At 51.8% G+C, this 19152-nt stretch overlaps 1 protein-coding gene across 1 annotated transcript in view; it reads right to left on the bottom strand.

Moving 5' to 3' along the window:
• The window catches only part of DYNC2H1 (dynein cytoplasmic 2 heavy chain 1), a 1714832-nt gene that overhangs the window by 102020 nt on the left and 1593660 nt on the right, over positions 1-19152 (bottom strand). Inside the window, exons 85-86 of the mRNA XM_085621461.1 lie at positions 9587-9796; positions 8951-9040 (exon numbers count right to left, since the gene is read on the bottom strand). Coding sequence (XP_085477587.1) covers positions 8951-9040; positions 9587-9796 — 300 coding nt within the window. The remainder of the gene's footprint in view (positions 1-8950; positions 9041-9586; positions 9797-19152) is intronic.

The raw sequence follows: 19152 nt of genomic DNA, 5'->3' as shown, positions 1-19152 counted from the left end.
GACTCCTGGTATAGAGGAGAAAGTAACGGAGCCGGGCGGTAGACATAATGAGTCTCTTGCGGCGCCGATCTCGACGTCCATCGATGCCGGACCGGCGCCGGGCCCGGAGTGGGACTGAACCAGGGCTCGACGTCGAGCGGAGTCGACGTCGGCGTCGGGGGTGGTACCGGTGTCGACGCCGGCGGAGGAGGCGTGACGAGGTCGACCGGCGTCGGCGGGGACTCGAGAACGGGTCCCTCGGGCGCTTGCGGCGTCGAGGCCGGAGCCGTCAACGGCGCCGGGGCCGGAGCCACCGGCAGGCAAGGCAGCCCAGTTGGGTCCGCGGGGCCCAAAGGCGCACCAGCGGGCGCCGACGGCGGAGCCAGGTTCCTCATGGCCGATAGAAAGGCACTGACTTCCGCCGGCGTCGCGTTAGTCCCAGGGACCGGAGGGTATGGGGACGGGCGCGGCGCCTGCGGCGCCGCCGGAGCCGCGGGGGTGGAACCACCCTGACCCTCGGCTGAGTCGCGCGACCGGCGAGGGGAGTCCGAAGAGCGATGTCGCCTCTTGGACTTCTTGGAATGCTTCGACTTACCCGAAGACTTGGATCCCGACGACCGATGGTGACGTTGGCTGCGGCTCCGCGACCGATCCTTGGACCTCCTCCTGGACCGGGATCGAGAGGCGCGCGGAGCCGAGTGGCGAATATCGAGAAGCTTACGGGACCGCTCCCGTCTAGCCTTCGAGGTCAGGGCCTTACAGTCCGAGCACGACTCCGCGTCGTGGTCGAGGCCCAAGCAGTGCAGGCACCGGCGGTGATGGTCCGTAACCGACATCAGGCGGCTACAGTCAGCACAGGCTTTAAAACCAGGCATCCTACCGGCACCGGAGTCGATTGACAGGATCAAAAAGGATCAAAAAGTTAGTCAAAAATTGACTAAAGGGGTAGCTCTCCCGGATCTGCGCTTACTGGCGCGGAAAAAAGAAGAACTGACGTCAGCGCGCGAGGGCGGCGTCTAAGTACTCCGACGACGTCATTCCGGCGCACGACGCCGACGACGGACGCGGAGCCACAGACGACGCCTAGCGACGCGCAAGGGGTATTGCTGACGAAAAATCTTCCGGATCCAGTCTGACGCCTGGGGATATTCTAAGGTGAGGAATCTAACTAACGTGTTTCTTTCAGATCACATGATTAAGGATGGCTGATCTGCCAGCCAAAGAAAAGCAGAGACAGCAGCAAGATAACCTTTGAGAGTTCCAAGAGCAGAGCCCTGCTGGGCCAAATAAAGTATATACATAAGGACCTCGGAAGGAGGGAGAGAAAGGGGATCCACAGCTTTTGCTGTGGACCATGCCACAAACTTGTTCCATCTACAGGCGTATACCGATTTAGTGGAGGATGCCTGAGTGCCAAGATGACATTATAGACTTCGGGTGGAAGGTCAAAAGCTGTCAACTTTCGCTGCTCAATCTCCACGCAAGGAGGTGGAGACTGGATAGGTTCAAGTGGAGAACCGCTCCCTGCTGCTGCAACAGAAGATCCTCACGAAGGGGCAGTCTGATTGTAGGAACGATGGCAATGCTCAGAAGCTCAGGGTACCAGACTCTTCGTGCCCATTCCGGAACCACAAGAATAACTTGGGCTGGTCGCTCTTGATCTTCTTGAGCCCTCGGGGCAAAAGTGGTACAGGCGGAAAGTCATACAGAAGGCAGCAGTTCCACTCACTTCGAAAAGTGTTGCAGAGCGAGTCCCATCTTGGAAACTCCAAAGGGCAAAACTGCTGACATTGCATGTTCTCTTTGGTGGTAAACAGATCTAACCAAGGCTCTCCTTACAGCTGAAAGAGACCTTGCACCCCCTCCGAGGTAAGACACCATTCGTGATCGGCCAAGCACCGTCGGCTGAGTTCATCCGCCCTGGCATTTAGAGAACCCACCAGGTGTTAAACAACCAGGGTCATTACCTGATGTTACAGCCATGTCCTGAGGCGTAGAGCCTCCTGACAAAGGGTACAAGACCCCACCCCACCCTGTTGCACACGTTACTTACCTTCAGTAACAATATATCTGTAAGAGACATTAGTTAGTGATATATTCCTTACCTTAGAATTACCTCCAGGCATCAGACTGGATCCGGAAAGTTTTCGTCAGCAGTACCCCTGCGCGTCTGAAGGTGGTGTCGTGCGGCTCCGCGTCCGTCGTAGGCATCATGATCGCCGGGATGACATTGCGGCAGCTACTTAGACACTGCCCTCGCGCGCTGACGTCAGTTCTTTCTTTTTCCGCGCCAGCAAGCGCAGATCCAGAGAGAGCGTGACCCCCCACTGGAACATCAAGTCCCACTGCAGAGCCCGCATATGCCATCTAGCATGATCCACCAGCAGGAGGCAGGAGGCCATGAGGCCCAGCAGCCTCAGAGTCATTCTCACCAAAATCATGGATAGAGGCTAAAACATCGGTATTATAGCCCAAATATCCAGGACTTGCTGCTCGGGAGGATAGGCCCGAAACTGCATTGTGTCCAGAACAGCTCCGATGAAAGGGAGCATCTGAAAGGGAGTCAGGCGTGACTTTGGCACATTTATAGTGAACCCCAGGGAGTTCAGAAGGTCCGCCCTAGTCTGGAGGTGGAAGACGACAGCCTGGGACGAGCCCGCCTTCAACAGCCAGTCATCGAGATAAGGGAAGACTCGAACCCCTGAACTGCACAGAAGAGCTACAAGCACCGCCATCACCTTTGTGAACACCCGAGGGGCACTGGGAAGGCCGACTGAAAGTGCTTGTGGCCCACAGTGAAACGTAGACAGCGTCTGTGGGCTGGCAAGCCGGAAATATGGAAATAAGCATCCTGCACGTCCAACGCCATCATCCAGTCTCGGGTCGGGGGCAGACAGGACATGAGCCACCATAAGCATCTTGAACTTCTCCTTCCGTTGAGGGCCCTGAGGTCTAGAACAGGACACAGGCCTTTGTCCTTCTTGGGCACCAGAAAGTAGCGGGAATAGCAACCACAACCTACTTCTGGCACAGGGCCCATCTCTATAGTTCCCTTGGCCAAGAGAGCTGAGACTTCCTGGCAGACAAGTGTCAAAGATCCTCCAATATGCGTTCGTAAGATGGTGGCACGGAGGGAGGTGTAGCCTCAAAGGGGAGGGAGTAGGCCCTTTGGACGATATGCAAAACCCACCTGCCCAGTGGAGGAGGTGATGGTGAATCATGCCTTCAACTGGCAGTTGATGGGACTGAAACATCGGACTAGGAAGGTTTGGAGGATGCGGCAGGGGAAAAAGGGCAGACTGGCCCACCTGCTGGCTCACAGACCCACGAGGTCGCTGGGTCCCATGTCGGTGTCCACGCAGAGGCTGGGCAGCTTGTGTGAACCGGTGGCTAGGCTGGGCCAGGCGTGTTTGGGTGCCCCTTCTGTAGCCACGAAAGGGAGTAAAGCAGACTGGAGTGGGCGAGAAGGCACAGTGAGGCCCAAAGAGCTGATTGTAGATCTAGAATCTTTAAAGCACTCCAGTGCTGAGTCCGCTTTGTCTCCAAAAAGATGACGGCCATCAAAGGGCATGTCCATCAAAGTTGACTGGACTTCCCCCGAAAGGCAGGATGCCCTCAATCAGGCGTAGAATCTCAGGACTTCCGAAGTGGCAATCGTTCTGCCTAGTCAGTCAGTGGTATCCAGTCCACATTTAATGGCAAATTTGGCTGCGTCTCTCCCATCCGTCACTGCCTGGGAGAGAACGGCCCAGTCCTCCTCCGGGCACTGAGGTAGCACCTGCGCAACCGTATCCCAGATGGTATGGAAGTAGCGGCACAAGAGGCACGCAGCATTCACCAACCACAGTGCTAAGCTGGAGGAAGAGAACATAGGCTTCCCAAGATGGTCCAGCTTCTTGGATTCCCTACCTGAAGGGGCAGAAGGGAATGCACCTTTAGAATCAGAGGCTTGGCCCACTAAGCTCTCAGGGGAAGGGTGTTGGGTCAAGAACACTGAGTCGCCCAGGGCAGGGCGGTGGAGGCGGGAAATTGTCCTCTCCACAGGAGCCCCTGTGCTGGGCTTGGACCAAGTGCCCAGGAGGACATCAGTGAGGGCAGAAGAAGAAGCCGCAGGCTAGTTAGTCCTGACTGCCACCGAAGGGAGCTGAAGGCCCAAGACCTCGGCAGCCCTAGGAGGCTCTCTCCTCTGTAGCCACTGTAGGAGGAGAAAGCAAACCAGTGTCTGGAGAGGTGTCCAAACCACTGGCATCGCGCCCAGGTCCTCTCGCCAGTCTGGTTCTTCTAGCTGGTCAGTTAAAGGGTCCAGCGACCCCTCCCAGTCCTCATCACCACCCTCTGGTCGGTAGAGAACACCAGGGATGAACAGTGTAGGAGAGTAGGAACTGTTTCACATGTTTAACCCCACTTTTTGCTGGTGTTTCACTGTTTTTCGACTTTATTCTGGCTGGGACCCTGCTATTCAGGGCCCCAGCCTAGCTGCTTCCTTTCTAAATTGATTGCATGTACATTAGGTACACCACAGATTGGATCCTAAGGTACCATTGTGATTCCCTAGTATATGATACACTATGTACCCAGGGCATAGGTACCTCTGAGGCCTACCAGGGGCTGAAGCATGTATTATACCACCCCTAGGAAGCCACCCAAAATGACACCACAGGTCTGCTACTGCAGCCTGGGCAAGGTGGAGCATGCACCCCTTACTGTGGTATAGGTTACCTGTATCACAACATATATATATATATACACACTCCTATGGCAGGCCTTATCAATCCTGAAGGCAGAGTGCTTGGTTCTTATGTGAGAGGGTGCCCCTGCATGAGCAGAGCCCCTCTGCAGCGTTCGGAGACCCTTCTCTAAAGCGGTTTGTAGTGCAGCCTGACCATATACTCTTAAGTGCATTATAACCTTGCGGTAAATGCTAACTTTGGGATGCCTGCATAGAAACATGTTGTGTTTGGTGTCAACTGCTTTGGAATCCTACTCCCCCCCGCCAGTTCTGGTGGCAGAGGTAGAATTCCATCCTTCTAGAGGGAGAGACATGTCCCCACTGGTATACCCGGTAGAAACTTAATAGAGCCCTGGCATCCCAAAATGGAGGCTGCAGCCACAGACACGGGTCTGGCCTCCTGCTGCTGACCGAAACTCCGGCAGGGGAGGCCTGGACAATAGGTTTCCTGTCACAGGGAGGTGTAACCACATCCCAGACAGGCTATGTGTATTGGGGCTGGGTGGGAGCACTCTCTGAGTGCTTTGAAGTCCTGCACTGGGGACACATTTGGTGTCCCTGTGCATAGTCCGGCTCAAACCGGTCCAGGGGCTTCCAGCCCCTGCTCTGATGCGAAACTGGACAAAGGAAATGGGTGCAGCGACCCCTCTTTCCAAACCCTCCCATAGGTGGGTCCCCACAGCTAGTCCAACCCCTTCCTTAGGTATAAGTAAGGAACCTCTGTAACCAGAACTTTAGATATCCCTGGACGAAACTCTGAAGCTGAATCCTGGAACTTCGACGCTCTACTCAAGACTAGAGGACTGAAGGAATCTCCCTTGGGGTCAAGGAGTGACTCCCCTGCTTGGCAGGCACCAACAAAGCAATTTGCCGGTCTGCATTTCCGAAGCTCCCGCCAGACTCAAAAGTATTTGCAGCCCAGGAAGAGGATTTCTAGACATCTCCCAGGCCGACCTGAGTCCCCAGCAAAGCTGAGACCCACAGCCCTCGTGAGTAGCTTGGAACCTGAACTCCTGGTCACCGATCACCTTTGCAAGTGCATTGACTTCTTGACGTCTCCTGAAGTCGTGCTTTGGCTGACTTGTTGCCCCCACCTTGAGCACAGAATCCACCGAAGATTGTCAGCCTAGTCACCTCGAGTGACCCGTGGGCCGCCATTTTGTGTTTCGTCTCGAGGTCCCTTCGCGATCCCTGGTCCGTTGACTGGTGGGTCCCTGAGGGGGTAACTTTGAATTTCCTTGGGCTTCCCTGGTTGCTCCAGATGTGCCCCGACTCCCTACCGAGTGGTGAGTCCCACAGACCTTGCTGGTCTGCACCAAAGCATCGTTCTCGTTTCTGCGTGGGTTGCTGTTGCCAAGGTTTGTTGTGTCCAATCCGGGCACCAACGCTGCAGCACTCGACATCCTTCGTGGGACAGCTCGAATCCAGCTCCTGGTTGTCCTCGACGCCTCCTGGTCCTCGTGGCTGAAGAGTCAAGCTTCATATTCTTCACCGGAAATCACCCAACATCGGTGGGCATCTGCCTATCGCCTTCCTGGTCACTGGCTAGTGACCCAGACTCTGTCCCCTCTGCTTTCAGGTCCTTCTCATCTTCGATCCAGGCTTGGATCTCTTTCGACACTTCTCATCTTCCCGGCAGCATCACTTTTTCGTCAGCTCCCATTGAAATCGACGACGCGACCCGACACCAAAAGACACCTATGCACCTGGCTTCCCTGGGTGAGGTAACACGAGTACTCTGGTGCTCCCGTGGGTGTTAGCCCTAGAACTCTCTAAGTCCAAAAGGGTTAGGTCCTGACTCAATTCTAAGTGTCCCTAAGCTTTAAAAATCTAACCGCAACTTTCCCCATAGAAGCTAACGGGAGCTTGCGCCTGTGTTCACACACTGCACATGGCCCCCGTGGCTCCCCTGTGTCACTACCTTGGGTGGTTCCTTGGGGTCCTAGCAATTCTACAGGCTCTAGGCCTTGTGTCTAGTTAAGTCGTGGTTCTTATACCACTATTTCAGTATATGGTTTGGCTCGACCCTAGGGCCTGACGTGTATTTGTGCTATTTTACTGTAATATTTGAAGTGTAACTTATGTGTTTTGACCTCTAGTCTCTTAAAGAGACTAGGAGGGTGTGTTTAGTAATAAATACATATATTTTATATATATACCTGGTGTGGTTATCTTTCATTTAGGCACTCAAGAGATTATAGACTGGTAAAACAAGCTGCTTTACAGTCCTTGAAGACTTAGCCTGAAGGCTGCTCTCCATAGCTACCACTAGGATAGCTTTCAATAAAGGTTGTATTTAACTTATAACCAATAAGGAGTTGTCTAGACTGGTACAGGGTGCCCACTATAACTAGAGGACAGCATTTACCAGGCAACTTCTCACAAACAGAGAAACAAAAGTACCCTCCGTTGTCGGTTCCAACGTCGGTCCAGCTCCAGGTCCAATTTGGGGATGAGGATGGGGACGGAATCGGCTGGGGCGTTGTCGTCTGGAGCGGCGCTGGGGAAAGTCGAGTGAGATCTATCGGCGCCGAGCAGGATCCAGGCCTGGGTCCGCAGGGGTCCTCTAGTGCCGGGGCTGGAGCCGCAGACATTGAAGGCCCAGGACCCCCAGAGACAGAGCCTTTCAGCGACGACGCTTCGAGTCCTGTGTCGCGTCAGCCGACCGACAGGGCGAAGGTGAAGAGCACTTGTTCTTCTTCGCCATCTTCTTGTATTTTGACTTACCCGAAGACCTCAATGAGTTACAGTGCAACGAGGAGTGGGGGAACTGCGAATGGTGTTGAGATCTTCATCTCGAACGCTACCGGGAACAACGTGGAGCTGACCGCCGGGCTCCAACAACTTTCGGGACCACTCCGGCAAAGTCTTCGGGTGCATGGCCAAGCAGTTGAAGCACAACTTCAGGTTGTGGTTGCGCTCCAGACACCACAAGCACAAGAGGTGCGGGTCCGTCACCGACATCATCTTGTGACAGATCCCGCAGGGCTTGAAATCGGTCAGACGTTGGGACATCCCCTCATGCACCAGGAGTCCAAGACTCCAAAAAAATGTCGACAAAAGTCGCAAAAAAGCTAGCCAAAAAATTGGTTGCACTCCAGACACCACAAGAGGTGCGGGTCCGTCACCGACATCATCTTGTGACAGGTCCCGCAGGGCTTGAAATCGGGTCAGATATTGGGACACCCTCATGCACCAGGAGTCCAAGACTCAAAAAAAATGTTGACAAAAGTTGCAAAAAAGCTAGCCAAAAAACGGCTAAGCGGTAGCTCTCTCCAGATCTGCACTTGGCTGGTGTGGAAAAAGAAAGAACTGACATCAGTGTGCTGGAGTGGCGTTTAAGTAGGCACTGCGACATCATCCCGCGACCACGACTCTGACGAAGGACACGGAGTCGACCGACGCCACCTACCGACACGCAGGGGTACTTCTAAAGAAAAATCTCTGGATCCACAGTGACGCCTGGTGAAAATTCAAAAGTAAGGAATCTACAACTAACCGTCTCTTTCACATTAAGAATCACAATTGAAACTTTCCCTTTATTGTTTTCTGTCTTGGCTATCTAACTTATAATGTGAGGATAAAGACTTTCTGCACTTCTTCTGTTTATATCACCAGTCGCGTTGAGATTCCAACTTGCTGCATAGGTCTCTTGTCCATGGCATTTTACAAATTGTGCAGTAAACATGCACTATGGCCTCAGTTCATCGAAATGGTTCATCAAAATTGGATGATGACATTTGACAACAGTCTGTGTGATGAGTACAATGCCCATAACCATGGTCTTTATTTGGGTAAAATATGAGGAGAATATAGATTAAAGCCTCTGGTGGCAGAAACTTTTGAATAGAAGCCTACTACCCAGGCAGTACTATTTTTGGAACCTGTGTAGTAAACATAGACTTTGGTCACACACCATAATTTGAAATATAGCAAGATCACGAAAAAGAGAGATTGTGAATTTTGGCTGCTGTTGGTCCAAAATTGCTAAGCCTTAGCGGTAACAGTAACAATGGCTTTAGCATATGACCTGTCTTTTGTAAAGCTGGACTGTACACAAACAATGCATTTGCAGAACATGAACCACATTGAAAGGCAGTGGTAAGTACAGACAATGGTCTAACTCACTAGCAAACATCAGTTAAAACAGCCAAACTCAGGCAGGTATGCATTACTTCTTAAAATTGGGAGAATGTAAAATGAGGACTGGTGATTTTTTTTTTAATGTAGACAATTATTTACCGGAATTGCAAGAGCCCGAGCAACAAGACCTCTGAGATACTGCATGGGATCTTCTGGACCTTCCCACTTACTCTGCCAGGTAAGAGGGCACTGCAGATAGAAAGAAGACAAGTGATTCACTTCTAAATAGTACCAGGTGCTACATTGAATCATGTTTTATTAGTATAGCTTTATCTGAAACAGTGCGCTGAATGAATATGGTGGGCCAGATTTAGACTTTGGCAGATAGATTAATATCCGTCGAGACGACAGAGTACTGTACTCCATCCCGCTGAAGAACATCCTGTCTGCTAAACTTATAGCAGTCCACAGGCTCGAAAGACATCTCTCTAGATTGACAGGACCTGCAGTCAGGGCAGATCTTGTCAATGTAGGAAAAGTGTGACCAATGGCATCCAACTTTTCAAAAGAATGATTGGTAGAGAAACGCAAACGGAAACATTAATACATTCTACAAAGACAATGTGGCCACTACTGTTGCCAAACATTTAATACCAAAGGACCCATGACCAAACTGCTCATTTATTTTGGTTCATCACACAGAGACTGCAGCTGGTACATACGGACCACAGGAAGTTGTCTTGAGCCAGTACTGGATTTCCAAACAATACTGATGAAATTGACATGCAGGCTTACCTTTTGGTCTAACAGGGCTCCGGCTAGTTTCTGTACTTCCGAACTCAACAAAGAGGTTCCTCTGATCACCTTACTCAGTGCTGCCAGGGACTGATGGATGCTCTGAACCAGGCGGATTGCATTGAACTGCTCAAGAACGATAAATGACAAGAGTGGGGATCCTTGTCTCTCGTTAGGAGGTGATACCTTCTGGTGAATCAAGCTGGAGTTCTAATAGAAGGGAATATAACATGCAATTAGTTTCTTCTGGATACCAAAGATATCCGTAACTGTAGGGGTAGGGAAAATCCAGCCTATTACAAGTCAGACCATCAGGGTCCATTGCGAAGTTAATAATTAATAATTTCCTAGTACTATTCAGTCAGTAATTCCAATTTTTAACCAGGAAATGTCATCTTCTTTTAGCAGCTGAAATTGCTTGGTGAAATTTAAGAGATCTGCAGCATCATAATTCTGATTGGGCAGGTAACTACTGCAGAATTAAGAGACTATTCATAATGCGGAAAATATTGTGTGTTTGAATTCAATGGAAACAATGAGCGCTTGATGAGATGGAATCGAACATTTAGGAGGGATAAGCGGTGCAACTTTTATTCTGCACCACTGTGCATCCAGCAATTTTCTTTTTATGTTTATTTATGTTTTCAGTGCGATTTATTTCAGACCTGTATGAAGAGCCAGGGTAAATAGGCGTCCAAGATAATGCTCCAGGCCTTTTTTGGGTTCATCACGATCATGTATACCACCTTCTGCCTGGCTACCAATCATAAGCTGTCCAGTACTCATCTTCTGTGCATCCTTTCTCAGTATGGTGGGCAACTAGCAAAATTTATTTATTTAATATTTGAGTTGGAAGAGAATTTATCACAGTACGACACAATCTACAAGGCAAATTATTACACAAGTACAAATGTTCTCTATCTTATTCTGAATCTTGGAGAACATAATCGATAACTGAACAAAGCTATATCAAAACCTTGACAGGAAGCAGAAATAGTAACTTACAGAGAAAAATTGACTTCCCTTTCCAGAAACAATAAAACAATGTATGCATCAAGACAAAAGTCTCTTCTTAAAGATTCCAGCTCAGGTGTAGGCCTAACACCTTAATACAAATCACAGAGCCTTGGTACCGCTATTGCAGCCAACCAACTGGGAAATTGCATACCATCACAGCAGGAGGCTGGCTTAGTACATGGTGCCCACTTATGTAAGTTGGCACCCTGCACCAATCCAGACAACCCTTATTGTGATTTTAGAAGTCTTAGATAACCTTAGAAATCTCTTGAAGTGGTAGCTGTGGAGAGCAGCCTGCAGGCTTAGTCCAGAAGGAGTGCAAAGCAGCTTGTTTTACCAGAACATATTCTTATTGATGTAGATTAAGTGAAAAAGAAACATACAGTACATTCATAAAAATAGGTATTTATTATAAGGCACTCACTAACAGATACAAATATCTCCTACCCGAAGATATGCACAATGCACACAATACTTTGCAATAAAAACAGGTACGTAGCACAAATACTCAGTAGTCGCCAGGGGGGAGACCAAACCATATATTAAAATAAGTGGCATGAGAACCATGACTCAAGTCAAGACTATACCCAGAAGACGTAGAAGTGCCGGAGAGGCTGTGTACAGAGTGGGAACAAAACTGAGTGCTCAATTCAAGTCAATGGGTAAGTTGCTGTTGCAATTTTAAAGAAGAAGGACCCTTCCCAGTGGACCCTGAAGAAACCCGGTAGAAGACAGAAGTTTGGAGAGCCAGCGCACTCGTGGATACCATAGGAACCAGGATACCTACACTAGGGAAGCCGGGTGCATAGGTGTGAAGTGCCGTCGAAAACCGCCATCGAACTGAATGGAGAACTTAAGATGCCGCTGCTGGAGAAGGTGAAAGTGTCCAGTGGAACACAAAGGTGGATTCAAGTTGAGAAGTACCTGCAAGCAAAGGGGACAGAGTCTATGCCACTCTGGAGAGACCAGGAGACAAGGAAGACGTATGCCCACCGATGTTGAGTGTTGCAGGAAAGTTTACATTGACCTTGGAGCTGCAGCTGTGTGGCCTAGGCGGCGCTGAGGAAGACCAGGAGCTGTTCACGAGCTGTCCCATGTCGAATGTCGAGAGTTGATGGGTTGGTGTCCGTCGGAAGCACCAACAAACCATGGCAACTGCAACAACCTGGAAAGTGAAGAAAAGGTGCAGTGTCAGGACCAGCAAGGTCCAAGTGACTCACCACAGGCTGGGGAGTCAGGACAGGCCCAGAGTAATCAAGTGAGCCCACTGGAATCAAGAAAGACCCTCAAGCGGACCCACAGGCCGGAGGCACTGGAGTCGCAAGAGGACCTTGAGCAGCTCATCAAAGATGCAGACCCACCGTGCAAGAGATGCGGTGAGGACGGAGTTCTTGGTCACAGGAGATGGTGGAGGCAATTTGGAGCCCGAAGATCTTTGGGGAAGAGAGCCAACAAGCTTTTGCAATGACAAGTCAGCGCTGTGCACAGGGGTTTGGTTCCTGGGGTTCCGATGAGGGATGCTAGCCTCAAACTTGGTATGAAGACAGTGCAGGCATCGAGGGAGTTGTAGAACCACCACCTGTGTTGCTGAGCCTTCCGGAATCCGTAGGAGCCCAGGAGCAGCAGACTAGTTAGCTTGGTAGCGGGTTCTGCAGATGTATGGAAGTGACTCCTTCGTTTCAAAGGAGATTATTTCAGGTGTCTTGGATGTCCACAGGCCTTGGAAGGTTCCTGTATGGAGCACAGGCACCGACGTTTCAGCAGACGAGCAGGGCAGCAGACGAGCAGGGCAGAAGAAGTCTTCCCAGTTGCTGCTTTAATGCCCAGAACAAAGTCCAACAAAGTCCAGAGTGCCCAGACAGTCGAAGATGAAGTGGTATCTTGATCTGAATCAGAATCTTGCCCCATAACAAATCTAGAGAACCACCCTCAGGTAAGCCCTTAAGTACCCTAAGGAAAGGGTTGGTACGATTCAGGGTTCCCTCCCAGAGGAGGGGCTGGACAGTGGGGAGGATACTCCCATGTTTATTGTCTAGTTTCGCACCTGAAGGGCTATGCAAGGAGGGCACCAATTGTGCCCTGCAAGCTGTCTCAGTGGTGCTGGCGAGCACCCCCACCCTGTCCCAATACACTAAATCCTGTTTGGGAGGTGGTCACACCTCCTCGTGACAGGATATCTTTTGTTCTGCTTTCCCCGGCTCAGGCTTGGCTAAGCAGAAGGAGGGCAGAAACATGTCTCTGGTCGGTAGCAGCCCTAGCTTGCTCTCAGATGGAAGACTAGAACTGGGAGCACTGAGGGTCTCCTGGAGGAGGTTTATATTGCATGGAATCATGCCCCCACACCGTTTGTGGTATGGGGGTATGATTCCAACATGTTTGATACCAACCATGACAGGTTACGTTACAGACAGTTTAGAGTTGGTCATCGCGTAATGACGCATGGCCCCTATTTATGTTATATGGCTGCTTCACTTATAACCTGGGAGGATGGACTCCGTAGGTTGTAGGGGTGCGCCGCTCATGCAGGAGCACTCTCACACTTAAAAACGAGCACCCTGCCTTCGGGGTGACTTATAGCTTTTAAGTGTAGTGACCTCGGATATAAGGAAACTTATATCTGCCTAAGGATCTGGTCGTAGCCCTAGAATCCTTAAAGCGCTCGAGCACGCTGTCATATTTGTCACCAAACAAGCGACGACCAGCAAAGGGAATGTCCAAAAGAGTAGATTGGACATCGCCCGAAAAGCCAGTGGACCTCAGCCAGGCGTAGCGTCTCAGGGCTACCGACGTGTGAATCGTCCTGCCTAGCGAGTCCGCGGTGTCCAGCCCACACCGAATGGCAAACTTGGCTGCATCTCTACCCTCAGCAACGGCACAGGAGGGAGTGGTCCGGGCCTCCTCCGGGCACTGTGGTAGCACCTGCGCAACCATATCCCACACGGAGTGGGAGTAACGGCCCAACAGACATGCGGTGTTCACCAACATCAGTCCCAAGCTGGCGGAGGAAAACATCTTTTCCCCAAGATGATCCAGCTTTTTAGATTCCCTACCGGGGGGGGGGGGCAGTAGGGAATGCGCCCTTGGAAGTAGAGGCTTGGGTAATGGGTATTGGGAGAGGAAAATGGGGTCGCCCGGGGTTGGGCGGTGGCGTCGGGCAATCATCCTATCCACAGGATCCCCTGTGCTGGGCCTGGACCAGGTGCCCAGAAGGATGATAGTGAGGGCCTCATTGAACGGTAGCAGGGGCTCCGAAGAGGCTGCTGCCGGTTGAAGTACCTCAGTCTGAGGTTGGTCCTGAAAAAAAAGTTACCTACATTCGGTAGCGATATACCTATAAGAGGCATAGATTAGTTAGAGATTCCTTACCTTTTGAATTACCCCCAGGCGTCCGACTGGATCCAGGGAATTTTTTCATCAGCAGTACCCCTGCGTGTCAAAACGAGGCATCGGTCGGCTCCACGTTCATCGTTGGTGTCGTGGTAGCTACTTAGTCGCTGCCCTTGCGCGCTGACGTCAGTTCTTTTACACGACATTCCACGCCAGAAGCGCAGAGCCATGCAAGACACAGACCACTGGTGCACAAAACAGGGCTCTGAAAGGTATTCCCTGACCCTAGAAGTCAGTTCGCAGAATGGGGAGGGTGGGTGGGGCGGTAAGGAATCCATAACTAATCTATGTCAATTACAGATATATCGTTACCGAAGGTAAGTAACTTGTTTATCTGAAAGAGACAATTAGTTATAGATTCCTTACCTTTTGAGTAGATACTCCAGCAATACCAACCCCAGGGGTGGGTCTGCAAACCAAGTTCACACCAGAAAGTCCTGGAGAACAGAACAGCCAAAGAAGCCGTCTCCCCGGACGTGGCTATCCAGGCAGTAGTGTTTTGTGAACATGTGCAGAGATGCCCACGTAGCAGCCTGACTGATGTCATTGAGGGGGACTCCCTGTCACAAAACAGTGGTAGCTGCCGTCACCCTGGTGGAATGGACGACCAGCCCCACTGGAGACTCCTTCTTTGCCAAATAATAGCAAGCCTTAATGCACAAAATGACCCACCAAGAGATGGTCCATTTGTGCACGACCCGACCTTTCTTAGCGCCCACGTAGCCCACAAAGAACTGGTCATCCACCCGGAATTGTTTGGTGCGATCCAAATAAAAGGAAAGCACCCATTTTGGATCCAGACGGAGGAGCCTCTCTCCTTCTTTTGAAGGATGCAGAGGAGGAAAGAAGGTGGGCAAAGTGATGGTTTGGTCAATGTGGAAAGAAGTAACCACCTTGGGAAGAAAGGAAGGTCTGGTTCTTAGTACAACCACCTCCGGATGAACAGCCAGGAAAGGAGGTTTTGAAGGAAGAGCCAGGAGCTCACTCACCCTGCGAGCAGAGGTGATGGCAACCAGAAAAGCAGTCTTTAAGGTAAGAAGACAAGGAGGACAGCGCACCTAAGGTAAGTCAGAACCAAGTTCAAGTCCCACTGAGGCATTATGAAGGGCATAGGAGGAAAAAGATGAATAAAGCCCTTGAGGAAGCGATTTACAACAGGGGACTTGAAAAGAGAAGGCTGATCAGGAAGCCTAAGAAAGGCTGAAATGGGCAAGAGATAGTCCTTAAGAGTGCCCAGAGCAAAGCCCTGCTGGGCAAAAGAAAGGAGGAACAAGAGAATCCCAGAAAGAGGGGCAGAAAGGATTTGATTGATTTGATTTGATTATAGGGTTTATATAACGCTCGAATGCCCGGGGCATCTTGGCGCTGAAGCAGACAGGAGGTGCGAGGTCTGGACGGAGGTAATTACAAGTTATCGATGAGAGAACAGCCAGGTTTTAACTTGCTTCCAGAAACGAAGGAAGTCAGAACACCATTTAATGGTTAGAGGTAGTGCGTTCCAAAGTGTAGCTGCCTTCAGCAAGAAACTTTGGCCACCCGAGGCCATGAGCTTTTCTTTAGGGGTAGATAGTAGCCTTGCTTCCAAGGATCTGAGCTTTCTGCTTGGCGAGTATCAGGCTAACTTTCTACGAAAATAGCTGGGTCCAGAGTTAGGGGATCCACAGCCTTTGCTGAGCACCATGCCACAAATTTGTTCCATCTACAGGCGTATACCATCTTAGTGGAGAGACGCCTGGCTACCAAAATAACATCACAGACTTCAGGAGGAAGGTCGAAGGCTGTCAACTGTCGCCGCTCAATCTCCTCGCAAGGAGGTGGAGGCTGGACAGGTTTGGATGGAGAACCGTCCTCTGCTGCTGCGACAGAAGATCAACCTGAAGAGGCAGTCTGATCGGAGGTTCGATGGTGTAACAGCTCGGGATACCAGACTCTTCATGCCCAATCCGGAGCCACAAGAATGAATTGGGCCCAGTCGCGCTCGAACTTCTTCAGCACTCTGGGCAGAAGTGGTATAGGCGGAAAGGCATATAGAAGACCACAACTCCACTCGCGACGAAAAACGTCGCCTAGCGAGTGCCACCTTGGAAATTCCAAAGCGCAGAATTGCTGACATTGCTCACTCTCTTCGGTGGCAAATAGATCTAACCAAGGCTCTCCTCACTGCACAAAGATACTTTGCACCACCTCCGAGTGAAGACACCATTTGTGATCCATCATGCACCTGCGGCTGAGTTCATCCACCCTGGCGTTCAGTGAACCTTCCAGGTGTTGAACCACCTGGGATATGCCCCGATGTTCCAGCCATGTCCAGAGATGGAGACCCTCTTACCCTACCCTACCCTGCCCTGTTTGTTGCAGTACCATATGGCGGTGGTGTCCGTGTACAACTGCACATCTCTTCCCAGGACAGAGGGAAGGAATGCTTTTAGTGCAAGACGGATCATCCAGAGCTCCAGAAGGTTGATTTGGAGCCCGGACTCCGCCGGAGACCAGAGGCCTCTTATCTCCGCCTCTCCCATGTGGCCGCCCCACCCCAGAAGTGATGCATCCGTCACCACTGTGAACTCCGGTTAGGGAAGGGAGAGTGATCTGCCGTTGACCCAATCCTGGTTCGTTTGCTACCACTGCAATTGCTTTGCTGTGCCCTCTCAGATCTGAACGCAATCGGACAGATTCCCCTGATGTTGTGCCCACTGGCAGTTCAGGTCCCACTGCAGAGCCCGAATATGCCTCATGGCATGATCTACCAGCAGGATGCAGGAGGCCATGAGGCCCAGCAGCCTCAGGGTCATTCTGACCGAAACCCAGGATAGAGGCTGAAAGATCAGAATCATAGCCCAGACTCGCTGCTCAGGAGGATAAACCCAAAACTGTGTCGTGTCCAGAACTGCTCCGATGAAGAGGAGCTTCTGAGAGGGAGTCAGGTGTGACCTCAGCACGTTGATAGTGAACCCCAGCGAATGCAGGAGGTCCGCTGTAGTCTGGAGGTGAGAGATCTGCCTGTTAAAAGCAGGGCGAGCCTGCCTTTAACAGTCAGTCATCAAGATAGGGGAAGACTGGAACCCCTGATCTGCACAGATAAGCTGCGACCATCGCCATCACTTTCGTGAACACCCGAGAGGCGCTGGTTAGGCCAAAGGGGAGCACGGTAAACTGAAAGTGCTCGTGGCCTACCCTGAACCGCAGGAAAAGCCCGTGGGCAAACAGGACGGGGATGTGGAGGTAAGCGTCTTGCAAGTCCAACGCTACCATCCAGTCCCCAGGGTCGAGGGCAGAAAGGACCTGAGCTAGTGTCAACCTTTTGAACTTCTCCTTCCGGTGGAAGCGGTTGACATTCGTAAGATCCAAGATAGGATGCAGGCCTTTGTCCTTATTGGGCACCAGAAGTACTGGAAATAGCAACCACGACCTGCTTTTGCAACAGAAACTCGCTTGATAGCACCCTTGACCAAGAGAGCCGTAACTTCCTGTTGGAGAAAGGCTAAATGATCCTCCGACATGCAATGGTATTGAGGTGGTATGGATGGAGAGGTAGTCTCGAAGGGGAGGTAGTAGCCCTTTAGGACTATCTGCAAAATCCAACTGTCCGACGTGATGGTGCACCAGTGGGGGAGGGGCTGGCGAATCCTGCTACCCATTGACGATTGGTGGTCATGGAAGGTCGGATTAGGAGGGTTTGGGGGCTGCTGCAGAAGGAGCACTGTTGGACTGGCCCGCTCGCTGTCCCCAGACCCTCAACGGTGTGTCCCATGACCCCGGCCGTGCAGGGGCTGGACAGCTTGTGCCGGCCTGTGGCCCTGGTTGGAACGTGGCGGGACACCCCTTCGGTAGCCACGAAAGTGGCGAAAAGCAGACTGCGCAGGGCGGGTGGAGAGGCCCAAAGACTTGGCCGTAGCCCGGGAGTCCTTGAAGCGCTCTAGCCTGTTGTCTGCTTTGTCGCCGAACAGGTGACGGCCACCAAAAGGCATGGCCACCAAGGTAGTTTGGACATCCCCGGAAAAATCAGTCGACCTCAGCCAGGTGTAGCATCGAGGCCTACCGACGTTGAAATTGTCCTGTCTAGTGAGTCGGTGGTGTCCATTCCACATCTTATGGTGAACTTGGCTGCATCTCTCTCCTCGGCGACTACACGGGAAAGCACGGCCCAGGCCTCCTCCGGGCACTGTGGCAGCACTTGCGCTACCATATCCCCCACAGAGTGGGTGCAGCAACCCAACAGACATGCGGTGTTCACCGACCGCAGTCCCATGCTGGAGGAAGAAAACATCTTCTTCCCAAGATGATCCAGCTTTTTGGATTCCCTATCAGGTGGTGCGTTATGGAATGTTCCTTTGGATGTAGCGGCTTGGACCACCAAGCTCTCAGGGGAGGGGTGTTGGGAGAGGAAAGAGGGGTCGCCCGGAGCCGGACGGTGGCATCGGGCAATCATCCTATCCACAGGAGCTCCTGTGTTGGGCCTGGACCAGGTGCCTAAAGGATGTCAGTAAGGGCTTCATTGAAAGGCAGCAGGAGTTTTGAAGACGCCACTGCAGGTTGAAGCACCTCTTTCAGGAGATTAGTCCTTACCGCCACCGTAGGTAGCTCGAGGATGAGGTCCTCGGCCACCCTACGCAACACCACTGCGTATGAAGCCACGGTAGGAGGAGACAGCATGCCAAGGTCTGGGGAGGTATCCAGACCACTGGCTTCCCCCAACTCCACTCTCCAGTCTGACTCATCTAAATGGTCAGCCAAAGGGTCTACACACCCCTCCCAGTCTTCCTCACCCTCCTCGGGTTGCCAATCTGGCCTGTAGGAAACACCAAGGTCGAACAGAGGTACAAAGGCACAGGATCTGGCGTCGGTCAACGCCGGTCTGGCTCTGTGTCCAAGTCAGGGTGGAGGCCGGGGTCGACACCGGCTGGGGACCCAACTGGCGTAGGAAGCAGACGTGGTGCCGGTGGAATCAGCGCTGGGGGATGTGTTACAGGGTCGACCGTCGCCGATCCGGATCCAGGCCTGGATCCAAGGGGACCCTGCAGTGCCATGGCGGGGCCACCGGCGTCAAAGATCCAGGGCCCTCAGCCGAAACCGCGGGGCCCGTAGGCACGCCGGTGGAGTCAGGCTGCCCAAAGATGGCATGCATCGCTTCGTAGAAACTCCGAAGCTGGGCAGGGGTCACC

Source organism: Triturus cristatus, chromosome 8 (genome assembly GCF_964204655.1).
Source record: "Triturus cristatus chromosome 8, aTriCri1.1, whole genome shotgun sequence".
Taxonomy (NCBI): Eukaryota; Metazoa; Chordata; class Amphibia; order Caudata; family Salamandridae; genus Triturus; species Triturus cristatus.
Note: the sequence above shows the minus strand (reverse complement) of the source record. Positions and strands in the feature narration are given on the sequence as shown.